The 23,435-nt window shown below is 29.8% G+C and overlaps 1 protein-coding gene across 2 annotated transcripts in view; it reads right to left on the bottom strand.

Annotated features, from left to right (window-relative positions):
- Myo95E (Myosin 95E) overlaps positions 1–23,435 on the bottom strand; it is a 111,346-nt gene continuing 87,911 nt past the window's right edge. For both annotated transcript variants that reach the window (XM_035349909.2, XM_085823777.1), the window contains 5 exons: positions 17,721–17,827; positions 14,679–14,814; positions 14,442–14,594; positions 13,340–13,467; positions 1–8,408 (listed from right to left, as the gene is read on the bottom strand). In XM_035349909.2, the coding sequence (XP_035205800.1) occupies positions 8,285–8,408; positions 13,340–13,467; positions 14,442–14,594; positions 14,679–14,814; positions 17,721–17,827 (648 nt within the window). In that variant the 3' untranslated portion in view covers positions 1–8,284. The remainder of the gene's footprint in view (positions 8,409–13,339; positions 13,468–14,441; positions 14,595–14,678; positions 14,815–17,720; positions 17,828–23,435) is intronic.

The raw sequence follows: 23,435 nt of genomic DNA, 5'->3' as shown, positions 1-23,435 counted from the left end.
TCAGATAATTATAAATTTTTATTACAAAATTAATATGAAAACTTCTTCATATAAATTACTTATCTTAGAAGGATAAACTGTACATTTGGTGCGGCACACTACTGAACTGTACAAAAAAACTAGTCCAACGATGTTCCATTATTCACCAATGATTTAAAATTAAAAAATGTAATACATAAATATCTGGAATAAGTTTTATCTCATAATGCAACTTTTAACTTTTCAGTCAACAATTCTGAAACTTTCACCAAAAAGGACAGTTATTTTTCAATTTAGGATATGTGAAAAGAGTATATTTAACTAGAGATCGAAAATATAGTAAAACAATAAAGTACATAATAAGAGGAATAAGAATACTCGCAATATGAAAATATTTAAACAAGTTTAAATCATTTTACTACTCAAATAAATGAAGACAAAATTCTTAAATTTGAAAAAAAAATATTTATATTCTAAATTTTGGATTCATTACAAACAGGACGAATTGAAAAAATTAAAATGAAGTATTGCTTGACGTTTATGAGGAAACCTATGAAACGCTTATCTACATCTTTGTAGAAATTTAAAAAAAAATAAAGTTTAGTAAGGATTTTTTTGATTTTCTCCACTAACCTTTGCTTCCAAAAATTTGGAAGAATTATGTGTAATTTATTCTCTTTTGCTAAAATTTCAGTTATTTTCGAAGAAATAATCATGATGTAAAAAGAAGGGAGTAAGAAATTAAAATTTTACTGCTCGTGTTTTTCCGAAGAAATATCATCGTAAATAAATCATATTTATGAGATATTTATTATGGAGAATGACCAAATTAATCCCTAGTCTTTAAGAAAATGATTTGCAACAGAAAATTTATATATATATATATATCTTCTTTTATGAATCTATTAATACGGAAAGGCATTGTGATAATTATAACGAAACAATTGGTTTTGCGTTTATGTAAATTTTCCCTGTGATTTTCTGGAATTAAGCCTCAAATTGTATTAATTGTAAAATTAGAGATTAAAATCTTATAATGTAATTTTAGAAGTCAATTATAATGTATATTTGGATAGTATTTATTTCAATACTTTGCATTAATTGAGAAAAACAAAGAATTATCACATTAACAAATTTTTCTTTAACGGTTCAACAAAGAATATTTCGCACTAAATAGTAATACAGCATTATACAACGGAACGCACATATCTTTCATTAAATTGGTATCATAAGGAATTTTATTTATTTATTTTTTTAATTCGATAACTTTTAGTTTAGCATTTATTCCATATGCCAATATTGTTTCATTTAACTTAGGATTTGTAATTTAAATTAACTAAGCTTTAACATCAGTAAATAAACATGATAATTAATATTCTATGAGAAATAAAATGTTGCTTGTTGCGGCTCAAAAGCGCAATATAGTGAATGGAATGCTTCCTTGGAAATTTTTCACAGTAAATAAACATGATAATTAATATTCTATGAGAAATAAAATGTTGCTTGTTGCGGCTCAAAAGCGCAATATAGTGAATGGAATGCTTCCTTGGAAATTTTTCACACATGCATCAAATTTTACTGATTATTTTTAAGCTCAAAATGTTTAAAACTAAACTCAGTGGCGTAACAGCCCTAACGGGCCAATGTCTGCAGTGCACCGAAATCTGCTTTCTTGACAATGGGCCCCGGGGTGCGTAAGCATATGCCCTGAAAAAGCTGTCAGCTTGTCGCAGGACCCCCAGTGTTTAGTCCCCAAGCGAACTTTGTACTCATTTTATCGACCCAAAGGATGGAAAATCAAGGAATGAAAGGCTGAGTTGACCTCGTCCAGCCCGGGGATCGAACCCCGGACCTGTGATGCTGCTGCGCGATGCGCTAGTCACTGCGCCATCGAGCCTCATTTTTAAACCTTTAATAAGTTAAAATTAAGAATATATCTTTGATTTATGTGAAAATTTCAACTTAATTGCGAATAAAAATCTCCACTAAATTCTAAATAATAACTTATCTTTACTATACATAATTTCTTTGAATTCAAGTTAAAAAAGCTTAATCATTCCGCACCTAAATCTTTATTTCCCTTATAGTAAAACTAAGATAAGGCAATTTCGTCTGTTTCTTCTATTAAAAAAACATAGAATCAAACAAAGATTGTGCCTTACTTTGCGATTATTTAATTAAACTATATTATAAACAGTATATTAAATAAAACATAATAGTTCTTTACTACATGTACATAATACTTCTTTAGGCAAATATTCTTACAACAACATTTCAATCAAGCAACGTCACTATTTCCGTATGCCTTCTTTTTCCTGCATTCCAAGTTCCAACGGTTTTATAAGCAAATCGGGTTATGTTTTTTGCTTTAAACTTAGTTTTAAAATATGCGTTTGTGAGAATTGTCAGCAATGATAGATACTTCGGTAAAAATTCAGCAGAATTTTAAAGCAAAATCTCTAAAGGGAACAACGAGGAGATACGTTTGATAGATAGCTGAAGTTGTCGAGATTTGTGCGATGTTATTCTCCGATGTTTCAAGAGAAAATGAGTCTCTGTAGTTCTCCAGTGTTTTAAGCGAAAACAGATCGCTGTGTACTTGGGAGAAAAAGCATCGCAAAAAATTACAGAAAAATTTTGTGATGAATGCAAATTTTTTTAATGTCACACAATCCTAACAAATTGACAACTAAAATTTGTATTTTAAATTACTAAAGTCTTTACAGATGTTGATAATGTTTGTTAGCTTACCCTAAATATCTATTGTTCGGAAATCGTTTTAAAAAATGTCGCGAAGCCATTAATTTTCACCCGATAAGTGCGTTAATGCAAAAGTACCATTAAATATTGGTATGATTGTGGAAAAATAAAATAGCTATTGTTTACATATCTTATTAACTTAGAAAGGCAAATGCTTAATCTGGGAATTATTGATACATAGTACAATTAGTCTGAAATAAGTAGATCAGTGTTAAACATTTAGTAAGTCTGCTGAGTGTGGTTCAAAGTTTACGTATTGTAAGGTCATTTGTATTAAATCAAACGCAATGATTATTTTCCTTTGCTAAATAGGAGTGGTGTTTAATTTTAATTAGAATAAAAGCACTGAAAACTGTTTAATGTAAGTTGAAAACTGCCTGTTCGTTTACTTAATGAAAGAAATCATTTCTAAAACTAATGGTAATACTTCTAGTGCAATTTTTTAGAAAGTTTCTAAAGTTTGCTTTCTTTCTAATTTAAACTCTTCTAAAACTTTTCGGCATACGGCGGCAATTATTTGTGGCATATAGTAAAATAATTGATGTCATATGACATATAACAACACATATAATATATGTGACTACTTGTGATTTCAGCTTAACATCTTATATTTTGAGTAATCCTGAGGGTAGATACTTTGAAATTTCTTTACCAAAATATTGACATATTCATCAGAATTTATGAAGAAAATTGCTTACATAAAATCTTACTGCTTTTTTAAATACAGGTAAAAAATGAAAATATATATTGTTCTGAAATTAAATTATCAGATTGTATATATCAAACATATTTTGTGTCGCTCCAGTAATTCACTCTTTCCACATTTCCTTTGAAGAAAAATAAAACGTTACGACAAACCGGCATTATAAACGAAATTATGTATAGAGAATCATGAATATACAAAAACTATACATTACGGTAAATATTTAAATAGCTGGCAACAATTTGCTAGATTTAGGATTCTACAAGAGTTAAATCTATAACATTAATAAATGCATCGAGATTTGCTCAAAAGTGTAGCTTAGAACAACTCATTCAAACACAGTTTTGTCACTGAAATTATCCACACCTTTTACTGTCATTATTACCTCTATTTCCTATTAATAAACTTTTATATATATATATAATTAAGGAAAGAGGAACGGATTTTAAATTATCATAATTAACAGATTTCTTTTTTAACATACTGATTTTTCAACCACTGATTTGATATTTTGAGACATAAAACATTTTTATTTAGGTAAAATTGATTGTATAATAAACAATCCCTGAGAGGACACACTATTTATCTTTTAGAGGCTATTTTAATTACTTAATATGTCTTTCATTTAAGTAAATTTTAAGTTCAGAATTAGATCATACAGATGTAACAGAAGCGCATCATTTTGCAAAACACTGCTTTCTTAGTGATTTGAGCTGAAATACTTTTTTATTAATATTTAATGCCTCGAAAGTAAATATTTCATTCTTGCTAATAATATTAATGTTGGCAATACGTTGAAACTTAGTGAGTTGGGAAAAAGAAGTTTAGAATGTATTCAGTTTTAGGAAGCACATAGTATCTTTAATAAGAATACAGTTTTTTTACAAAAACAATTGCCAAAGTAAATATCTAGGATTCAGTACAGTTCATAAACATCAGACTTCCTTTAAAGTTTCAGAATTCTATGAATTTTATATTTGATGCAGAGTACAAAAATAGTTTTTCAAAATAGATGAAAGATAGATAGTTAATACCTAAATACAGTTTCAGTGTCAAAGACGAATTTTTTAAAATACACTATTACACATTAAAACAACGTAAAAAATTAGGTAGTCAGATGAAATTTAAATTATAAAAGCACTGTTGAATTATACTCAGTAAACTGCAAGACTTATCAAAATGTTTGTAAAATTCCGACAATTATGATTAGCGTGAAGATTTCTGATATATATCTAAATCTCAGAACATTTAGACTTCTGTTATTATGTGTGAATATCTGCATTAGGGCATTTAAATTTCGAGCTTTATGATGTCCTATTTCCTTTCCCATTGCAAGATATTAAAATAAGTAAAATATTCAATGAAGAATAAAATTTTATTTAAAACTTAAATTTGCTTTTAGCTGTTTATATTCAATAATTAACAGATAAATGTGTATTTATAGAATCTGAAATCATAGTCAACATTAAAAATAAATTAATAACATAGAAACAATCGTATTTATGAATATTCTTCTTTCACAGATTTTGTATATAAAGTTTAGATCATAGTATTCATTATTAATAAACATTGTAACACGACAAAATATGATTTACATGAAAACAAAATTTAGGATATGTAGAAATACAATTTATTATATAAGTGAAATACATTAAACATTTACCGGCATGAAAAAGGAAACTAAAGTTTACCATTAAATAGTTTTAGAAGATAAGGTAATAAATCTCATTAACAGGTCAGAAAGAATATATAAAATAAAACGTAATTAAATCCAGGTTTTAATTAAATTTTTTAAACATGTTCAAGATTAGTGATTATCTTAATTTTATTAAGTTTATAATAAGCAAATTAAAAATAAAGAACTGGTTATCATGCATAACTAAATGCATAAAATTAAAATGCGGTTTGAAATTGGAAAGTAGTTACTTGGCACATTTAGGCAATATACAGAATTCTAAACTTATTTTGGCGATATTTCACGTTACATGGCTAACCCAGAATGGTTTACACAAATACACATGTGAGAAAATCCACTGTGAAATAATAAGGATATGTTAATTTCACCTAATTTCTGTACAACTTAATACAAGCTTCAGAATTTCAGCTTTGTTTAATTTCTCACATTTAAATTAGGCATCGTGAAAAAAGAAAATACACTGCATAATACTAAAGCAGAAAAAATATACACAACTGCATTTTAAAATTAACACTTAATTATAATTTTTCAGAGGAGGGGAAAACTGAACAGAAACTAGTTTTATATTTCTAATAAAATAGTTTAAGACGTTCTTACAAAACATGTGATAATTGAGCAGTTTCTCCAAGTTTGTTAACAATTTGAAGTCTTTTGAAGAAGACTGATGTGCCACTTTTGATTCCAAGAATGTTTTACAGCATAAACGAAGATGAAAATGAGGATGATGTACTTTCAAGCGAGGTCTTCAGCAGCACAAGCATTCTTTTTCCAATTGTTCAATCTTAACTAAAATTATCATCGCTCCTTCTTTAAAACTGATTTTTTTCAATCTTCATGGCAGTGAGAATAAATCGTTCTTTACACGATGAATAAATATATACATGTACACATATATATTTATGCATATTGTTACTTTATAGAGTTGAGTATACTTAGTATTAATACCTTTCTACTCTTTGAAGATAGATGATGCCATCTTTGAAGGAGAGTTAAATGAAGAAACTTTAGGCTAGAAACTAGCAATATATTTTTTTACTTATACAAAATTTACGTAAATAATTCTTTGTGTCGCTTTTCACTTGATAAAGATATTTAGCTAGTCTATTGAACAAAAAATGTTATATATTACTGTACGATGAATTTCTTGTCACTTTTACATGGACATAGCACAGGTACTCGAAATTTCTCTCATTGAACAAAGGTCCAGAAAAGAAGAATTATATTCAGTAAAATATTTTATATTAGTTTATATATTAGAATTAATAGATAATTATTAATTTTGTCTGCAGACCAGTTTTCCATTTCTAGTGAGATTATCTGAAACATTTTCATTTAAATACAGCTTCAAAAATCAAGTTTTCCTTTGCAATATTTCCCCATTATTTAAGAAGTGCAGTTGGGCATATAAGAAAATGTTTAAACATTTTTCTCTCTCATTGTATTTTTGGAGGAAAAAGGATATATCGTGTCCTCTGAAACAGTTTCTCTGAATAGAAAGAACTTTTATGAAAATATTTTAAAAGTTCGTAATTGTTTTCAAGATACAGGGAGCCTCAAAACACTTGTTTAATATGTTCTGCATCTACAGACATAAAACATGCAGTAGTTTAAAGATTATATTCATTATGGCTTTGTTTGATTCTTAATGCAGCTGAAAGTTTTCTCCTAGTACAGATCTTCAGAAGATTAGTTATTTTTAATGAAAACATATTACTCTCTTTTAAGGGAACTGATATATTTAAAACATTCAAAGAGATATATGTTTGGGATTTTTCTTGACTTCAATGTAAGATATTTTTGAAAAATATTTGAAATGTTTCAAAATTTGTTTAATAATTTTGAACAGGATTAAGAAAAAAGTTGACACACATAATTCGAAAAACTTGCAAATAAATTTTTATCGTCTTCAGTTAAAATTTAAGCCAAAAACGAAGTGATATTCCATCGTAACATCTATTTACAAGACAGCACGGAAAGTATATATGCTGATTGTATTTTATCAGTATGCCAAGAAGGCAAATGATAGTTTGATTTATTATAGTATTATTACTTCAATAACTAATATTTTAAATGTAACTTAATTCTAATTTCAGAGCAATTTACATATTAAAACTACACTGATGTCTGATGAAATTTAAAATATAAAAACTATTTTCCATATTTCTTTTCAAAAAATCATTTGAATATTGTACATTAAAAGTTCACAAAGGAATTCAGCTATTTGATTTTAGAAAACATCGGTTTTGATTAAACTTTGTTAGCAGTTTACAGTTCAAGTAGTTTTTTATACATGGAATAAATAGGAGTCAACGAATGCATTTTTGCCACTGATTCTATATGTCAATCATGATATATTTACTGCAGATTTTATTCTTTAGTCTAATTTGCTATCAGTTTCAGTAATCTGCTATTAACGAAATATTTAAGTCATACTAGACTGTTCTTTAATAATTTAGTAATTCATTATCATCATAGAGTAAAATTTGAAGGGCATTCTATATTAATATTTTGAAATTCATATTAAGTTATAAGCCTGAGTTTCCTTGCTACTTTTTAAATAAAGAAACAAAAAACCTGTATCTTTTATCCATGTAAAAGCGACTTACAACAGTACTGCAATCGACATAAAACGGAAGGTATATAACGTGTATATGTTTTTAAGACTTTAACATGCAACAGTCAATTCATAATTGCTAAACTTTGTTTAAAAATCTCGGATAATTTATGTACAATATGTAATAAACTTTTCTTTTCTTCAGACCTAACTTTTAACTTCAGAGCACCAAAAAATTCAATCTCTATATTTTTATTATTAATTATTTCCTAAAAATTGCTAAATTCAATCACGGTGGTGTAGAATCGCCCACGCAGTTTCTCCTTATTATTATTAATTACTTTTATTAAATCTTTCAGAGGCTATGCCGTGATGAACATTTTGATTTCTTTAACCAGTGACAAAGGACTTCTCCGCACGACTGTCAAAAGACTAGTTCTTTTCAAGAACTAGAAAGGTTGGAAATTCCGGCACAACCAGGTACCAGATTCTGAAGAGATCTCACTGAACAAGTGTTTCGAACGCTCTCTTTTCAACCAATTTCTGGTTCAACCTCTGGTTGGATTGCAGGTTGTAGAAGGAAGGTTTCGTTTCATAATACCACTTCCATGCGATTACCGCGTCTATATATCTTAACTTGGCCGGGCTGGACTTCAGGTAATCCGGCACATTTAAATGCTAAGACGACGTTTTCCTTGCCAAAATTTGCCTCGAATCTGTGAAAATAAAAATGGTAGTATAAATAACTGCTCGCAAAATAAGTATTTGAAATGAATAGTAAATACTGTTATTAGCAAATGCAACATATAGGATGAATATTAAATAATATTTTAAGGTTTGATAGTTTAAACTTAAATACTTAAGAGCTTCAGGTATTTCTGAAGAAATAAAAATGGTTTTTTTAAAATGCATAGTCATTTTTGTTTACTTTTAAGTTCAATTTAAAACTAATACGTAGTTTCTAAAATACTAAGTAAGATTAAATAACTAATAATACTAAATACCTAATACTAATACGTTTTCAAACCTTAGTCTTTCAGAGTAAACTTTAAAAATTATTTTGAATGCTCTTTGTTCATATGCAGTGTACTATAATCACTTGCGGCCTTGATATACACCATGTCAACGAAAGTAGCTTTTCCGGGCTTTATTTTCGCTACCGTTGGTCGTAGACGTATAATTCTAACTACAGACGTGTTTTAAATGGTGCAAAGATTCATATTCTTATATTTGTAAATTAAAAGACATTATTTTTTTATAAAATATAAAATGTAATTTTTAACACATTCTTTCTTATAGTTAGGAAAATTTTGTGCTCTTTATAAAAAATTAAACATAAAAGCTTTGACTCCCGTATGATAAAATTTGACCGAGATACTCACAATTTGGGGCGTACACTGATCGAAGAGACAAATGTTTGCATGTACACGAAATTAAAAATATAATATTTCTCTTAAAAATATTCTGGTTTTAAGATAGTATATGACTAGTATTTCTATGCAAATTATTATGAAAAATATCGATCAATACAATTTTCTTTCAAAATGGAGATCTTATTCATAGAATCTCATAAAATTCATATTCTAGAAAACATTGGAAGGCATGTACCAACTCAAGTTTGCATTCATTAAAAATTTAAAATATTTATTTAATGCATTGTTTTTACTATTAGAAGATTATGATTCTGAAGTAATAAAACTTCATGAGGATATTAACAACGTATTTTTAAACTTAATTTTAAAGTAATTGGTGTGAAAAAGTTTTCAGCAATATAAATGTAACAAATTCAAACAATTCAAATGTAACAAAATTATAAATAACGATGTTGGTTAATATATTTGAATATTATTTAAGGGAAAAACATCGACCTCGAATTACTGTAATTTATTAACTTTATTTCAAACTCAAATTAACATCAAATATAGCAAACATTGAAATTAAATATCTTAGGCAGATTTATGCTTTATTACTCCTTTATACGAAGTAAAGTATGTATTTTAATCGCGGAAAATTTCGGGTATCTGATTTCAACGAATATATACATTTTGACTGTTCTCGAATCCACTTGAATGACGTTTTTGCGTGACATCCCGTATCTACAGACAGAATAAAGGATTCTTTTTTTCGGAAACGGATTGTGAGATGGATTTAAAATGGATTCAGAAGAGATTATTTCGTGAAGTCTGTACGTACGTATGTATCTCGCATAACACAAAAACGAGCAGCCTCACAACGTTGAAGTTTTGTATATGGGACTGCTATAAGATGTAGCCGTGCATCCCCCTTTTGGTTGCAATCGGCTTGAATTGTTTTGTTCTTATGTTCTGGTTAATGTTTTTTGACTTTAGTTAATACACATGGAATAGTTGTAGAAATATTAACAATTCAAAAGTTCAAGTGGCGCTAAGCCTAACGAGGCCACCATTTGTTTACATTTGAAACTCTTAGTAGAACAGTGAATTAAGTCAGATGGTGCACCAACTTCAGTGTTTTTTGCCCAGTGTGACTAAAAACACTCTTTCAATGTTGTGCACCGAAAATATTGTCTTCCTGCCCGCTAGAAGAATTGCTTGTTTTAGCTTATAATTTTAATTTTAATTTTAATTGTAAAAATATTTTTTTAAACTGCTTTTAACTATTTGAAGTTTTAGGGTTTCTGTATTTTACAATTTTTAATGTAGATATAGTTTTTATGTATTTTTGCCTTGCCGCGAAGTCAGAACTTCGAATTCAGAAATTTGATCGAATTAGACATACATCTGTAATGAAATTCGAGAAAATAAATTTAAATGAAATACAGCAAAAAATGCGTATAATTTAATAGGCCGCACAAGAAAGTCATATTTGTCCCAATCAGATATTTTTTTATAATGAGTACAAAATTTCCCAGATATAAGAGTAGGGACCGAAGGAACGTGTAAAAGGTTACATATTGTATTTTACAGAATTTTGTTTTTTATTTTAAAAACGCGAAAACATGAAACTTTGCATCATTTAAAACATTTTTATAGCTTGAAATATACGCGAACAACCAATGGTTGCAAAGATAATGGCCGGGTAAAGACTTTTATGAACACGGTGTACATTACCTACCTGTTTGGTAATTTTCAGTGTAAAGCATTTAAACGGTTTTATAATATGAAAAGCGAAGTCCACATTATTTTAAATTAAGCCAGATTTATTCACCGTTATTTTATATTCAAGCAAAGTTGCTGAATAACGTCCTTAAATCTCAAAAGAGACCTTTCATTATGTTGTTTCGTATACTTCAGTTTATGAAAGAAACATTCCCTTCTCGCAAATACTAGAAGAAACGCAATCAGCTTATAATTGTGTGCATTAGAATTTAGATGAATAAAAACTATGAATATGTAAAATAAATTTAATGATTTTAGAAAATGATTGGTGAAAAATAGTTCTTGATCGGTAGCCGCACGCCTTTTTTGATGCATATTATGGCCCAACATTTAATATTTCAATCATTTGGGCTCATGTAAGTATGATTGTGAGAAAAATATCCTTTGACTTTCTTTACTCTTCTAAAAACTGCTGTCGATTCTTGGTTTTACAACTTCTTAGTACAGAACAACAACTATCTAAAACTCTAATTAGTATAGAAATAAAATATTTCCTCATGCGATGTCAGCAATCAACAATAATCAGGAACATTTGTTGCTAATCTGTTATAAAAAGAAAGATTATACTAGCACTTGTTCTTGCTCTTAAATTGAATTCGGGTATTTCTAAGTTGGATTTCGTGTAGTTCATGTATTTTAATTAAAGGTAAAATATTTGTTATCAAAACATTAGGAAGAAAAAAGAAGCAATTAGTTACATCTACTGACAGCCACAAATAAAAACAAATTTAAGGTTTTTATTTTGGTACTTTTTTGTCTTATTCTTTACAGGGAAAACATACGCATAAGACCTTTTACATTATGAATTAAAGGAGTAAACCTAAATTAATTTCGTAAGGTTTGTTCTGAATGTAAATGCAATGTATAAGACAAGTGGCAAAATTTAGATAGATCTTTTTAAAAATAAGACAACGAAAAGAGATAAAACATTTAGTTAATTCATAATATAAATGCATTTAAAAGGAAAAAAGTTCTAGCTTTATTAAATTGGAGTAATTAATTTTAAATTAAATTTATTAAATTAATTAGCTTTAAAGAACTGTTCGATAAATTCGATAAATTTAAAAGCATGTAAATAAAATATGTGACAGTCACCAGTTTTTAAAAGTCGCAGAGGTCGTAAAAGGCTTCTTAGATAAAATGCGTTGAAAACTTACACAGAAGTAAAAAATCTGATAAGGGGAAAAATAAAGATGTATTTTTGGTCTAATTTTTTTCGGCAAATTTTACGTAAAATTAAAATAAAATGTAAGGTACTATCTGTAAAAAATAAGAGAAATTTTGGTACTTTTCCGTTTCGCCGGCGCAAATCTCGCCAAGCAGACTTTGTTGGCGACAGCATACAGTATACTCATAAAATATGTTAGTTCTAAGAATTTTTTATTTTGAAGGCATAAACATTTTAATATGGTTTAAAATTTTGTAAAAAGCCGATAAATAAAGACAATAAATTTGTAAAAAGACATTAATTTAAGAATTTGCTATGCTTTCATGGCTGGTTCGGCGGTTCGTGTCACGTAACCCGAAGTGATCTCATCTCATGTAAACTACGCTCCAAAAATCAAATTCTCTCAGTAATTTCATATGAAATCTTAATTTGGAATACAAGTTGAAATGCGAGAATTATTTCAATTCGTACGAATAGCTTACTCAGAAATTATGTAAAACCGCAGTGCTTCACTTCGCTAGTGCATTCTCGTTAGAATTGGTGAATTTAACCCTTGATTTTGCCTTTTTTATATTTTCGCCTTCGAGTGAGCAGTGTGATTGCATTCTAATTGACTTAATAACCGCGAATGGTCTTAGTGCATAAAATTTAACTATCTTGTAAACATTCTATGCGATTATATGCCAGTATTGAAATAAACAATCAATCTAATAAGAAAAGTTTGTTTGCAACTTGTTTTGAAAATGAAGCGTAAAAGGTTACCAGCGAAGATATGCCGTTTGGCATCAGTTGTACCATTATTGGCGACTTTATCGTTTGTGCCGGCGAAACGGAAAAGTACCGAAATTTTATATAATAAGAACAGATAGATAATAAAGGTAATAAAGTAAAGTTTATTAAAAATAGAAAGAATTTTTACTTTTACGATAAAACAAAGCCATAAATGGAGAAATATATTACAAAATATATACGGTTTTAAATTCCATATCTATATGAAATCTGGTGAAATTAATACACAGTTTTTAAATTAAATCAAATTAATACTTTGATTAGAATTCAAGACAAATTAATTAACTGCTTATCTAAATATCAACACAGCTGCTTAATTAATCTGTGAATCACCAAAATATGGTGTCTAGTACAGAAAATCTCTATATTGATTAATTTAAGCTTAAAATATGAATATCTTGTACATCCTATATAATATCAAATACAAATGCAAAAACTAATGGAAGTAATAACCGAAAAAAGGGAGAGAGAGCATAGAATAAATGATAATCTCATATAGTCATTCGATAATAATTTGTAAAGAAAAGAAAAAAGAAGCCGAACTTATCCATACTCAGTGGAGATATTGATCTCGGGTGGCTTCCCGGTTGCGTTTTGAATAACAAGGAACAGTTTCGTCACGATCTCGATCACATGACCCGTTTCAAATAGAAAATCTCCTTTCTTCCGCGTTGCTTCGCTCTAGAAAGAAAGATTTGATAATTACTAGTAAAAATCTTCGAATCTGATAATAATTTAACTATGTTTTTCACTTATTATTATACTTATTATTTGAGATTTTTGAGTCATCTTCAACTTGCCTTGAGGAATCTGTTAATAAATCAATTAAAATAATAACGATATTTTTGAAATTATAGTTCTATATAATTGGAATTTCGACCAACGGTTTCGAAAATAAATGTCGACCAACGGTTTCGAAAATAAATGTCATATAAGGAGTTTTGTGAACAAGACATAAAAAAAAAAAAGTTTTTTTTTTTTTTTTTTTTTTTTTAATTTACAAACTTATTTAGAAGATTTACGGAATTAATAACTTTGGCTTTAGATCTTATTCCTTTAAAATATTTTCTTTGAGAGTCATTTAATATTTTTCTTACGAACACTTGTTCTTTTAATTCTCACCAATTTTATTAAATTCATTAGGATTCGGAAATTCTGCAATCAAAGCTGAATTTAGAGCATCATGATAAATGGCTTCATCATTGTTACTAAGCCTAAGGGCCTTGCACAGCTAAACCCAAACGTCTGGTACCGCAAAATATCTCCTAAAAGTTCTATTTTCACATATTAGTTATATAATATGGATGCTTTCTTGTTTGATAGAAGTACAATATAATATAAAATTATTGCTTCTTGTACTTTTTCAGATTGGAAGATATGGGCTGAATAGACCGAAATACTGCATTTTGTAAATTTTATTCGATATCTATGGATCAATTGATAGTTTGCAGTTGTAACTCTACATACAAAACAAAAAGATATTTTTAGCAATCATTATAGGCTATAAACTCTTAAATATTGTGAGCAATATTCTTGACAGAGTTTTAAGAATTCAATTCTAGCTGCACTCAAAAATCACTTTTTATATTTGTAATGAGAAAAAGCTATGAATTTTTGTGTCTTTGGGACACAGATTATGAGAGCTCGATACTTACGGATCGTACGTGGAAGACAGCCAGATCATCCATATATGGGCTGAGAGATATCCGAAAAATATCTGCCGCTGGAATCCGATATTTGATCTGAAGCGTCCGTTGATCCATCACCAACATTGAGCTCGTGCTCACAACAAACAAGGTTTGGAGGCACTGAGGAAGGAAAACAGAACAAATTAAAACGTCACTTTCAGTCATCATAAATCCTTCACAAAAATAAATAGCAGAGCAACTCACCTTTCCGCTTGCCCGAGCAATCTTGTTGATGATGTCTGCGAAAACCACATATTGGTCTCCTGTTTCAGCAGCAATTTTTTTCCACTTCACGTTATGGCGGAGTCGGACGTAATCGCCACGAAAGGGATGAGACACACTTTAATAAAGAAGGTAGAAATTATCATTAAGAATACTAGATATTAGTTAGAGCTATAAAAATTCTCGCATTGTGATAAAACGACGCTACCTACAGCCATCGAAGTTTGAATGACGCTATCCTACTGCAAATGTGGGCATGTGGAAGCCCAAATTTGAAATTTGGAATTTGTTTTATTATTGATTTCGTATTTTGTAAAACTTTAAAAGTATTTTTGATTAACAAACTCAAGGGTTTCAAAGCGAGCAATGGCAACGTTGTACACACACACACACACACACACACACACAAAAAAAAAAAAAAAAAAAAAAAAAAAACATTTTTATCTCCAGCGCGCAAGAGCGCAAGACTCTGTATCGGAAATTCTAAAGATATGCTCAATTTAAAACTATTTTACGATATTGTTCTTGAAATGAATTTTATGGTTTAAGTGCGAAGAACGTGATGTTTAACAAATAAAGGTAACAGACAAAATGTTAAAAAACGCTCCTTTTAGACGTAATTTAAAATCTGAAATTTTTCAGATTTTAATTTTGAATTAATTTTAAGTATAACTACGTTGAACGATATTAAAGTTTCCTTTTCTTAAATTTAAGCTTTTTATTTTAAGCTGTTTTATTTTTTTTTAATTTAAATTTTTTATTTTTATCTTTTAAGTCTTATCTTTTTAACACTTTCTGTCACATCTAAAAATAGTTTATTCCAACATAAATATAATTTATTCATAAAAAGTTTCAATGTTCTACCAGTGCTAAAATTAAAATTAAATCTACTATTCTATCAATCAAATCTAAAAAATAGTTTAATTCCAGCATCAATGCAATTTATTTATAAAAAGTTAAAAAAAATGTTGGCAAGGAAAATTAATATTAACATCACGAGCTATGTTCTTGCGACTGGAAAAAATTCCAAAAAGACAAATTTTCTAGAAAAAGGTATAGATGGAGGGGATTTTGAAAAGTGATTCTTGATTTTTTAGGAACTTATTTTATTGTATTTTTGGAGTGTCGTTTTGTTGAATATTTGGCCAACCATGCAGAGGTCCATTCTTTTAATAGTTTTTGTTTAACCTTTATACCATTTTCTTCAAAACTGTGTTTGATTCAGATTCATAATTGCTCCACCAGATTGCTATCTCTGTAATTGCAGTTATATGTTCCTGGGTTTAAACTAATTTATATCACTATATTATGAGCGTCCCTGCTTTAAGGAATTTTAAATAAATAACTGAAACATAAGATAAAGAACATTTATATACAAATTTTGATTGAATATGTTGTGTGGCATTACTACCATTACCTACCTACGAACATTTTCACTTAAAATTGCTTATCGCTCATATCTAAAACGCTACCTTTATGTTCTTCATCAAATATTAAATTTTAGTCTGGGATAGGGCTTCGACCCAGGAACTCGTGCCTCGTGGCTTGCGGCCACCTAACAGATCTTGTATTCCACTCACTTCGGACTTCAGCTTCACGCTAGACACTGCGCTGATGTACTGAATAACCTTTTGCTCAATAATTGTCCATCGAGGCCCAATACCATTTTTTTTTCGCTAGACAGGTAGAAGAGCAGGAACAGGTAAAGTTAGGGAGGTTACTAGCGAAGTACCATGGGTCAACAGGCAAGATCTTCCCATACTAACTATTAAAACATTGCAAAGTTTATAAGAGTTTACATAGAAACTTTGAGGAAATGAGCAACTGAACCTTTCCAAAGGATCTAGAGTACCCAACAACATCCCGCATAAAGTATTTATTAAAATTAACTATTTAGGACACAAAGAGATTACAGTATAGGTTCAATACAATTTGAAATTCACAAAATAAATTTAACACCTGTTTTAGTGTAACAAAAATAACAGATAATCATAATAAGTAACAGGTAAATATAATATGTACTGGGAGCAAAATGTTATAATGATCTGTAATAATAATGCTAAAGAGGTGTCCACGGGGTTATTAAGGTTATTGCAGTTTATTAATTTGACAAGTGAACTCCTTTTGAACATATTCACAGGATGTAAAAGTCATTAAATTTATATAGTATGAGAACTTATACTTGACAAAGATTAGACATAAAATTTTTCTACCACAAGTAAAGAGAAAAAAGAAAAAAAAAATACAATTCTGTTTATAAGATCTTTCTCTTCTTTTCCACATAAACTAAACTAGATCTTTCAATTAACCTGAAGAATTCTCGCCCAGGCGCGTGTAGTAATAATAGCACAGAAGAAGGCTGAAAAATAACCCTTTATTAATTTAAACTAAGAACAGAAGGCACGATCTTCATGCTTTACAATAACACCGACAACCTGCGGTTGAACTTAAATGTTATAACATAAATCAATTCAAGTCTAAATAAGAATAGTGCTGGATTAGCAAGGTAGGTTACGGCTAGATTAGGTTGACTCCACAAAACTAACAGGCGTCACAATTATCCGAATGGCGAAGGGGCGTATTTAGCAAACCGAATGGTCAAAGAGCGTATTACTAGGTATAAGGCCAAGATTAGCAATGAAACGTGCGCTAGCTAGCGAAAACACACTCCGATTCAACTCGGAAATTCATTCGTTTAAAGACTCACTTCACTTAACTTTAAATTTACATCCTGGCAAGGAAATGCGAGGGGAACTTGACGAGTTCAGGAAAGATAACAGAAATTTGAATAATATATTAAATTTAACTAAAGGAAACCCTACATGTTAAGTGATTTTTAATTATTTTGCTAAACTGAAACAATTAACAATATATACGAAACTAACTTCAACCAAATAGCTTTTTATGATTTGGGTATTAGCGAGATTCGTATGGTATAGATTTTAGTAAATTTGCTGTAAATCAATCTGTAAACACATTTAAAATTTCAATATGGTATCCAGACAACAATGGAAGAAAACTCACCTCTTAGGATAGGATGCTTTTCTATCTTTAAAAATAAGACTTCCAGTAACTTTTTCTCTCATTCTGTTGCGGGCTGTCTGATCGAACCTTAATCGGTACTTGTGACACTATTCAAAAATGCGATACAAAATGCGATTAATGATTTGGAAATTGTTATACAAGCTTAGAATACATTTAAAATTTATAAAAAAATATTGATAAGATTTATAGTAAAACTTATTTTTGCAACGTGTAGTTGCGAAAAGGATTACTTGAACAGTCTTTTAGGGTGCTCAAGAAATGCTTATCATATTTTCAGTCTGCATTTTAGTAGAGCAGAAAATATTTTTTTGCTAAATACTGGAAAAATTCCATAACCCCCCCGTCAATCTAAGTAAGGGGGTTAATGTCTTCGGTTTCGGTTCAAAAATGTGATAGTGAACAATGAATGTAAACCCAAATGAGGGCCCCCAAAACACATGTTTACTATTTTTAGAATGATGTCTGTGTATTTGTGTGTGTATGACGACTTTTTTGTCTACGATAAACTTCCTCAAAGTCAAAATTTCCATATTTAAGCTTTCTGCACTCAAATAAAGTGTTGATTAGATTCTGGGTAAAATTGGATAATCGAAGTGGCGAAACTCTACTTTCTTTGAAGTCCATAAAAGACTGTTTACAAATTTAACTCAAGAAACCCCATTACTTTGACAGCTCCCACTAAAGGGAAAATTAGCATTCACTATTTTTATTACCTCTCGATAATTTATATACATAGGTAAGGGAGCTAAGGTTTTCGGTCAAAAATTTCGATGGCGAGTATTCAATACATAAGTATGAATTAGGGTCCCCAAACACGATTTTATTGTTTTTTCACTGATGTCTGCCTGTCTGCGTGCCTATATGTATGTGGCAATATATTGTCCGCGATAGCTTTTATATGAAAACTTTGGAAAATTTCTACCTTTCGTTGTTAAGCTTTCTACATTAATACAAAGAAACTGATTACATTTTGTGCAAAACTGAACAAATCTAGACAAGTACTTTTCAGGAATCCCATAAGTCTTTAATGGAAACCGAAAAGCAGTATTTTACTTGAAGTTTAACAGTTTTTAATGTAAAACTATATTAAAATATAATCTAAAACTTTTAAAGTTTTGTATTGAAGACTTTTATAATAGTGGGAACAGATTTTGGCTAAAACTGAGAAACCGGAAGTGATACTTTACTACTGGAGAGACATTTTTAAAAATTATGAGATAATCTAAAACTTCTCAAATTTGGTATCTAAAATAGGTATGTAATTGACAACAACACACTGCCTTTATAAGCATTAAATATATTCTTGGAATTATGTTAAATTATGTTAATTCAATGAGAATAAGATCATTAGGAAGCAATTAAATGTATTAGCCTGAATACTCAATTTTATGTTTGTTTCATTTTTGTTTCGAATCACGTTTCAAATAAAAGAATGCTACCACCAGATGTTATCATTATCTATAAGCTTCCAAAGAAATAATTTAGCAAATATAAATAATATAGTTAATATAAAAAAATACATGCAACAATTAACATTCGATTGAGAATTATAAAGATAGGCTTATTTTGAAAAACTGAAAAACGAGCGTATATGGCACCCCTTAACACTCTATCGGGAATGTCAAAGATATATTGCTTTTAAAAATTTTGTGACTCTTAAGTAACTCATTACGTGATCAGAGGTTATACTACGATTGATGCGGTGTACTGAAATCAAAACATGAAAACAGATGTGTACATGAAGAACATATAGTAATGATTTTTCATTTTATGTGAGAGTAGAACAATGAAAAATGAGTGGTGTTTGTAATTAACATTGAGCCATAAAAGTTTTAAACAAATTAGATTTTATTTACGAAAGATCAACAGGAAGTGATACTCTATTTAGAGCCCTTTGCTATTCCTTGGAAATGCAACTGGCGAGAAGTCATCTGCTGGCCACTTCAATTTTTTTTTATTTTACACTTTTAAACTTTCCTCGAAGAATTCAGGATTTTTGGTCGCGATAGAGACTCACGTGTGGAACATTCATAACCAGAGATAGCCGCTGCTTTTGTCTTCGAATTAGAAAGATTCGTCTCAGGCAATCGCATTGAATTGCCTTACCCCATAAAGGTAATTATTTAAGCACACTGTGGCTTGCTTTTATTTTTTGAAGTATAGAATATCAGTTTTGCGCAGCTAAATTTATCTCGCAGTTTTATGGGGGAGATAAGCTTCGCCAACGCCTACGGATTGTCGAAATTAATACACGAACGGTTTTATGGGGGACCTGTGATCTTATGACTTTTCCTTGTTTTCTCACCAAGTACAGTATTAAAACGATCAAGCGTTTGTGTGTTAATGATCACATATTTCTGTAAGTTATAACTATTCCAAAATTTTAGAAGGAAAAAAATATTGGTAGAACATGAAATGTTTGAATTTTTAAGCAAAATTCCTACGTTTTATGATAGGTTTCTTTTTTTTTCTCTTTCCCTCTTTATATATATATGTGTGTAATATATTCAGAAGCAGGAATTTGGATGCAGTTGTAATATATTTAGGAGCAGAAACTTGGACTGCATAGACGTGTTGATCCATATTGACTAGGAAATTGGAGGCGAAGGCAGATTAAATCTTCAGTTTTATTTTCAGCATCATGTTACGGCTACACAAAAGAAGCACATTTAATGTGCCTACTTGTGTGCAGCCTGTTCCAAAAGGCTTACATTTTTTATATCTTTGTAACAAGAAAGCAGCAGCAGATAGACAACGGATAGCTAGGCCAAAGCGTGGAAAGCGAGTGCGTAATGTTTAGGATGAAATCTCAAGTCAGACTGTGTTAGTTTTGGTTCTCAAAGCATTCTGATTGAATGGTTAATATTGCTGTAAAATTATTATTAACTGTTAAGAGTTTTAGTTCCGTTTACATCATCAGAATTATGTAAGAGTCATATGACATAGATTAGTCTCGAAATGATGCAATGCAGAAAAGGGTTACTATTTTTAGAATAGAGAAAGGCAATTTACATTGCTAATTTAATCTTTTATATATTCTTTATTTTTCTTACATATATATATACACACACACATACACACAGGGTATTTTAGAACTATTGTTTAGAAAGATACTTGGAAGTCTGGAACCCCATAACAAGCAATAGTCATACAGTAACACAGGGTCGCATGCGCAGCCTAGACGCGTTTTAGGCTTACCAAGAGAGAGACGAAAGACAGGACAGATACAAGACAGATTGTAATAGGTTTATCAGTGAAAGACGAGTCTACACAAGAGAATCGTTTGATATAAAAACAGTTAAAGCAAGTTGTTTGAAGTTGCGGCTTTCAGATGCAATACAAGCTTCTCAATGACGATGCATCGATCAGCGAACGTTTTGAAGAATGCAAAGTGTACCAACAAGGACACCACTTTCAGCAATGATATGTGCCACTAAGTCTAACGTCCGATTCATCAAGGCTTTCATACTTTAGAATTTTCATGCAACCCTAGAAGAAGAAATTAATAAGGAACAGGTCTAAGGATAGAGGTATGAGCAAGAACTACTTGCAGTTCTTGCTTTAGATATCGGGGTTGCCCATGCGACCCCATGTTCCTATATGATTATTGTTTCGGACTTCCATGCATATTTCTGAAAAAACAGTTCGGAAATACTCTGTATAAAATTATGTGCATGTGTGTGTGTGTATAATAATAACAATAACTGTAATTATCCTGATGACTGGGCGATAACTATAACAGATTCGGACAGTTGTTTCGCTCCGTAGTTTGAAAGATGCATAACGAAGGAGAGACTTGTAGACAGACGCTGCCGAATTGAACATAATTTTCATTGCTGAAAAACGAACTAATTATCGAAACATATTTCTTTTCACACATCATAAGGGGAGCAATATGCATCCCACAACTTTATATAGCATACCATACTTTAGATCACGGCGTAATTAGCAGTAAAACAAAGCAAAGATATTTGCGAGACAAACAGTAGCCAAGAAGAAGAGTGAGTAGTTGGATTGCCAGGGTATTTATAGTAAGATTTTTCGTTAATCTCATTGGCTAAGAACTATACGCAATGCAGAAGGTTAAGACGGCATAATGCGGAATTAGTTTTCAGATGTGACACAATTTCGAAAAGGTTACTGTTAGAACTTTATTTACTTATTACTTTTATTACATTAGATAAAGTTATTACTTTAGTTCTACTAACTAATAAACTACTTTTATTACTTTTAGAATAGAGAGGGAGAAGGGCCCAAAAGAGAAGGACGGGCCACGGGGCTATTTCTAATTTAAAGTATAATTCAGAGTTATGTATATATTTTTTATCTGACAGATTCCCCCTCTTCAAAAAGAAAAAAGGCTTTTTAAAAGGAAGCATTAGCAAAACAAAAGAAATTCAGTTTTGAAAACAAAATCATAAAATTTTCATCTAAATAATTTTTTAAAGTAACAAAATCTTGTAGATATTATTTTTAGCAACAAATGCAAATTGAAAATTCAATTGAAATTTTGAAACTCTGCAATTTCCCTTCTCTGTAAAAGTACTGTAAAACGTGTCCTAATGTTTTAAAAAAAATAACAAGGAAATTTCACATTGTGGAAAATATTTGCTTGGATATCATAATCATAACCATAATACTTTACAAGCTTGTCTTGAAAGTCTTTTGTACAAATTGTTGTTGTTTATATAAAACCACAATTTTCTTTTACTTATTCAAGTAATTTTCACTAAAATTAATTATTTAACATTTATAAAACAACTACATCATCTTAATTGTAAAGCAATGTAAAATATACTTTAGAAATTAATAACAGAAAAACTAACAAAATATAATACAATAACACAACTATTTTGATTAAAAAGAGCAAGTCACAAAGCGAAGCAATTAGTTTTACAACTTGCTGTTGGTTGTGGGATACTTAAATACAATAAAACTATCTGTAATATAACAAATATATAGTAACTCTGAATTATATTTTATATTAGCAATAGCCCCTTATTTTTCCTTTTGGTTTGAGCCCTTCCCCCTCTTAACCTTCTGCATTACGTGTAATTCTTAGACAATCAAATTAACGAAAAATCTTACTCTAAATACCCCCTCTTAACCTTCTGCATTACGTGTAATTCTTAGACAATCAAATTAACGAAAAATCTTACTCTAAATACCGTAACTACGCACTCTCTATTGTTTCGACTCTTATTTCTGGCCGCTCTTCGGCTTGCCGCTCTCTTTGCTTTGTCTTGCTGCTAAATACGCCGTTATCTGAAATGTGATACGCTATATAAAACTGTTGGATGAATATTGCGCCCGTGATGGTGCGTAAAGAAGAACTTGTTTCAATAATTAGTTCGTTGCTCAACAACAAAAATTGTCTTCAGTTCAACCATGTCTGTCTACAAGTGTCTCCTTCGTTAAGTATCATTCAAACTACGCTGCGAAACAGCTGCTCAAATCTATTACAGCTATCGCTTAGTCATCAAGACAATTACAGTTATTGTTATTATTACACACACATACATATATATACTGTAATTTTAATTTTTAATATGTTGTAATTTTTAGAATATTTCTGGCGTATATCGCTGACTTAATTGCATTATAATTATGTATACAATAATTTTAACTTCTAAAAATTTTAAATCTCTTTGAATTCGAATTTGCTTTTCTTGCATTTATTCTCTTCAGCAAAAC

Source organism: Stegodyphus dumicola, chromosome 9, assembly GCF_044657685.1.
Source record: "Stegodyphus dumicola isolate Sdum_Otavi_A_Nest chromosome 9, ASM4465768v1".
NCBI lineage: Eukaryota > Metazoa > Arthropoda > Arachnida > Araneae > Eresidae > Stegodyphus > Stegodyphus dumicola.
This window is presented reverse-complemented; position numbering and strand designations above follow the sequence as displayed.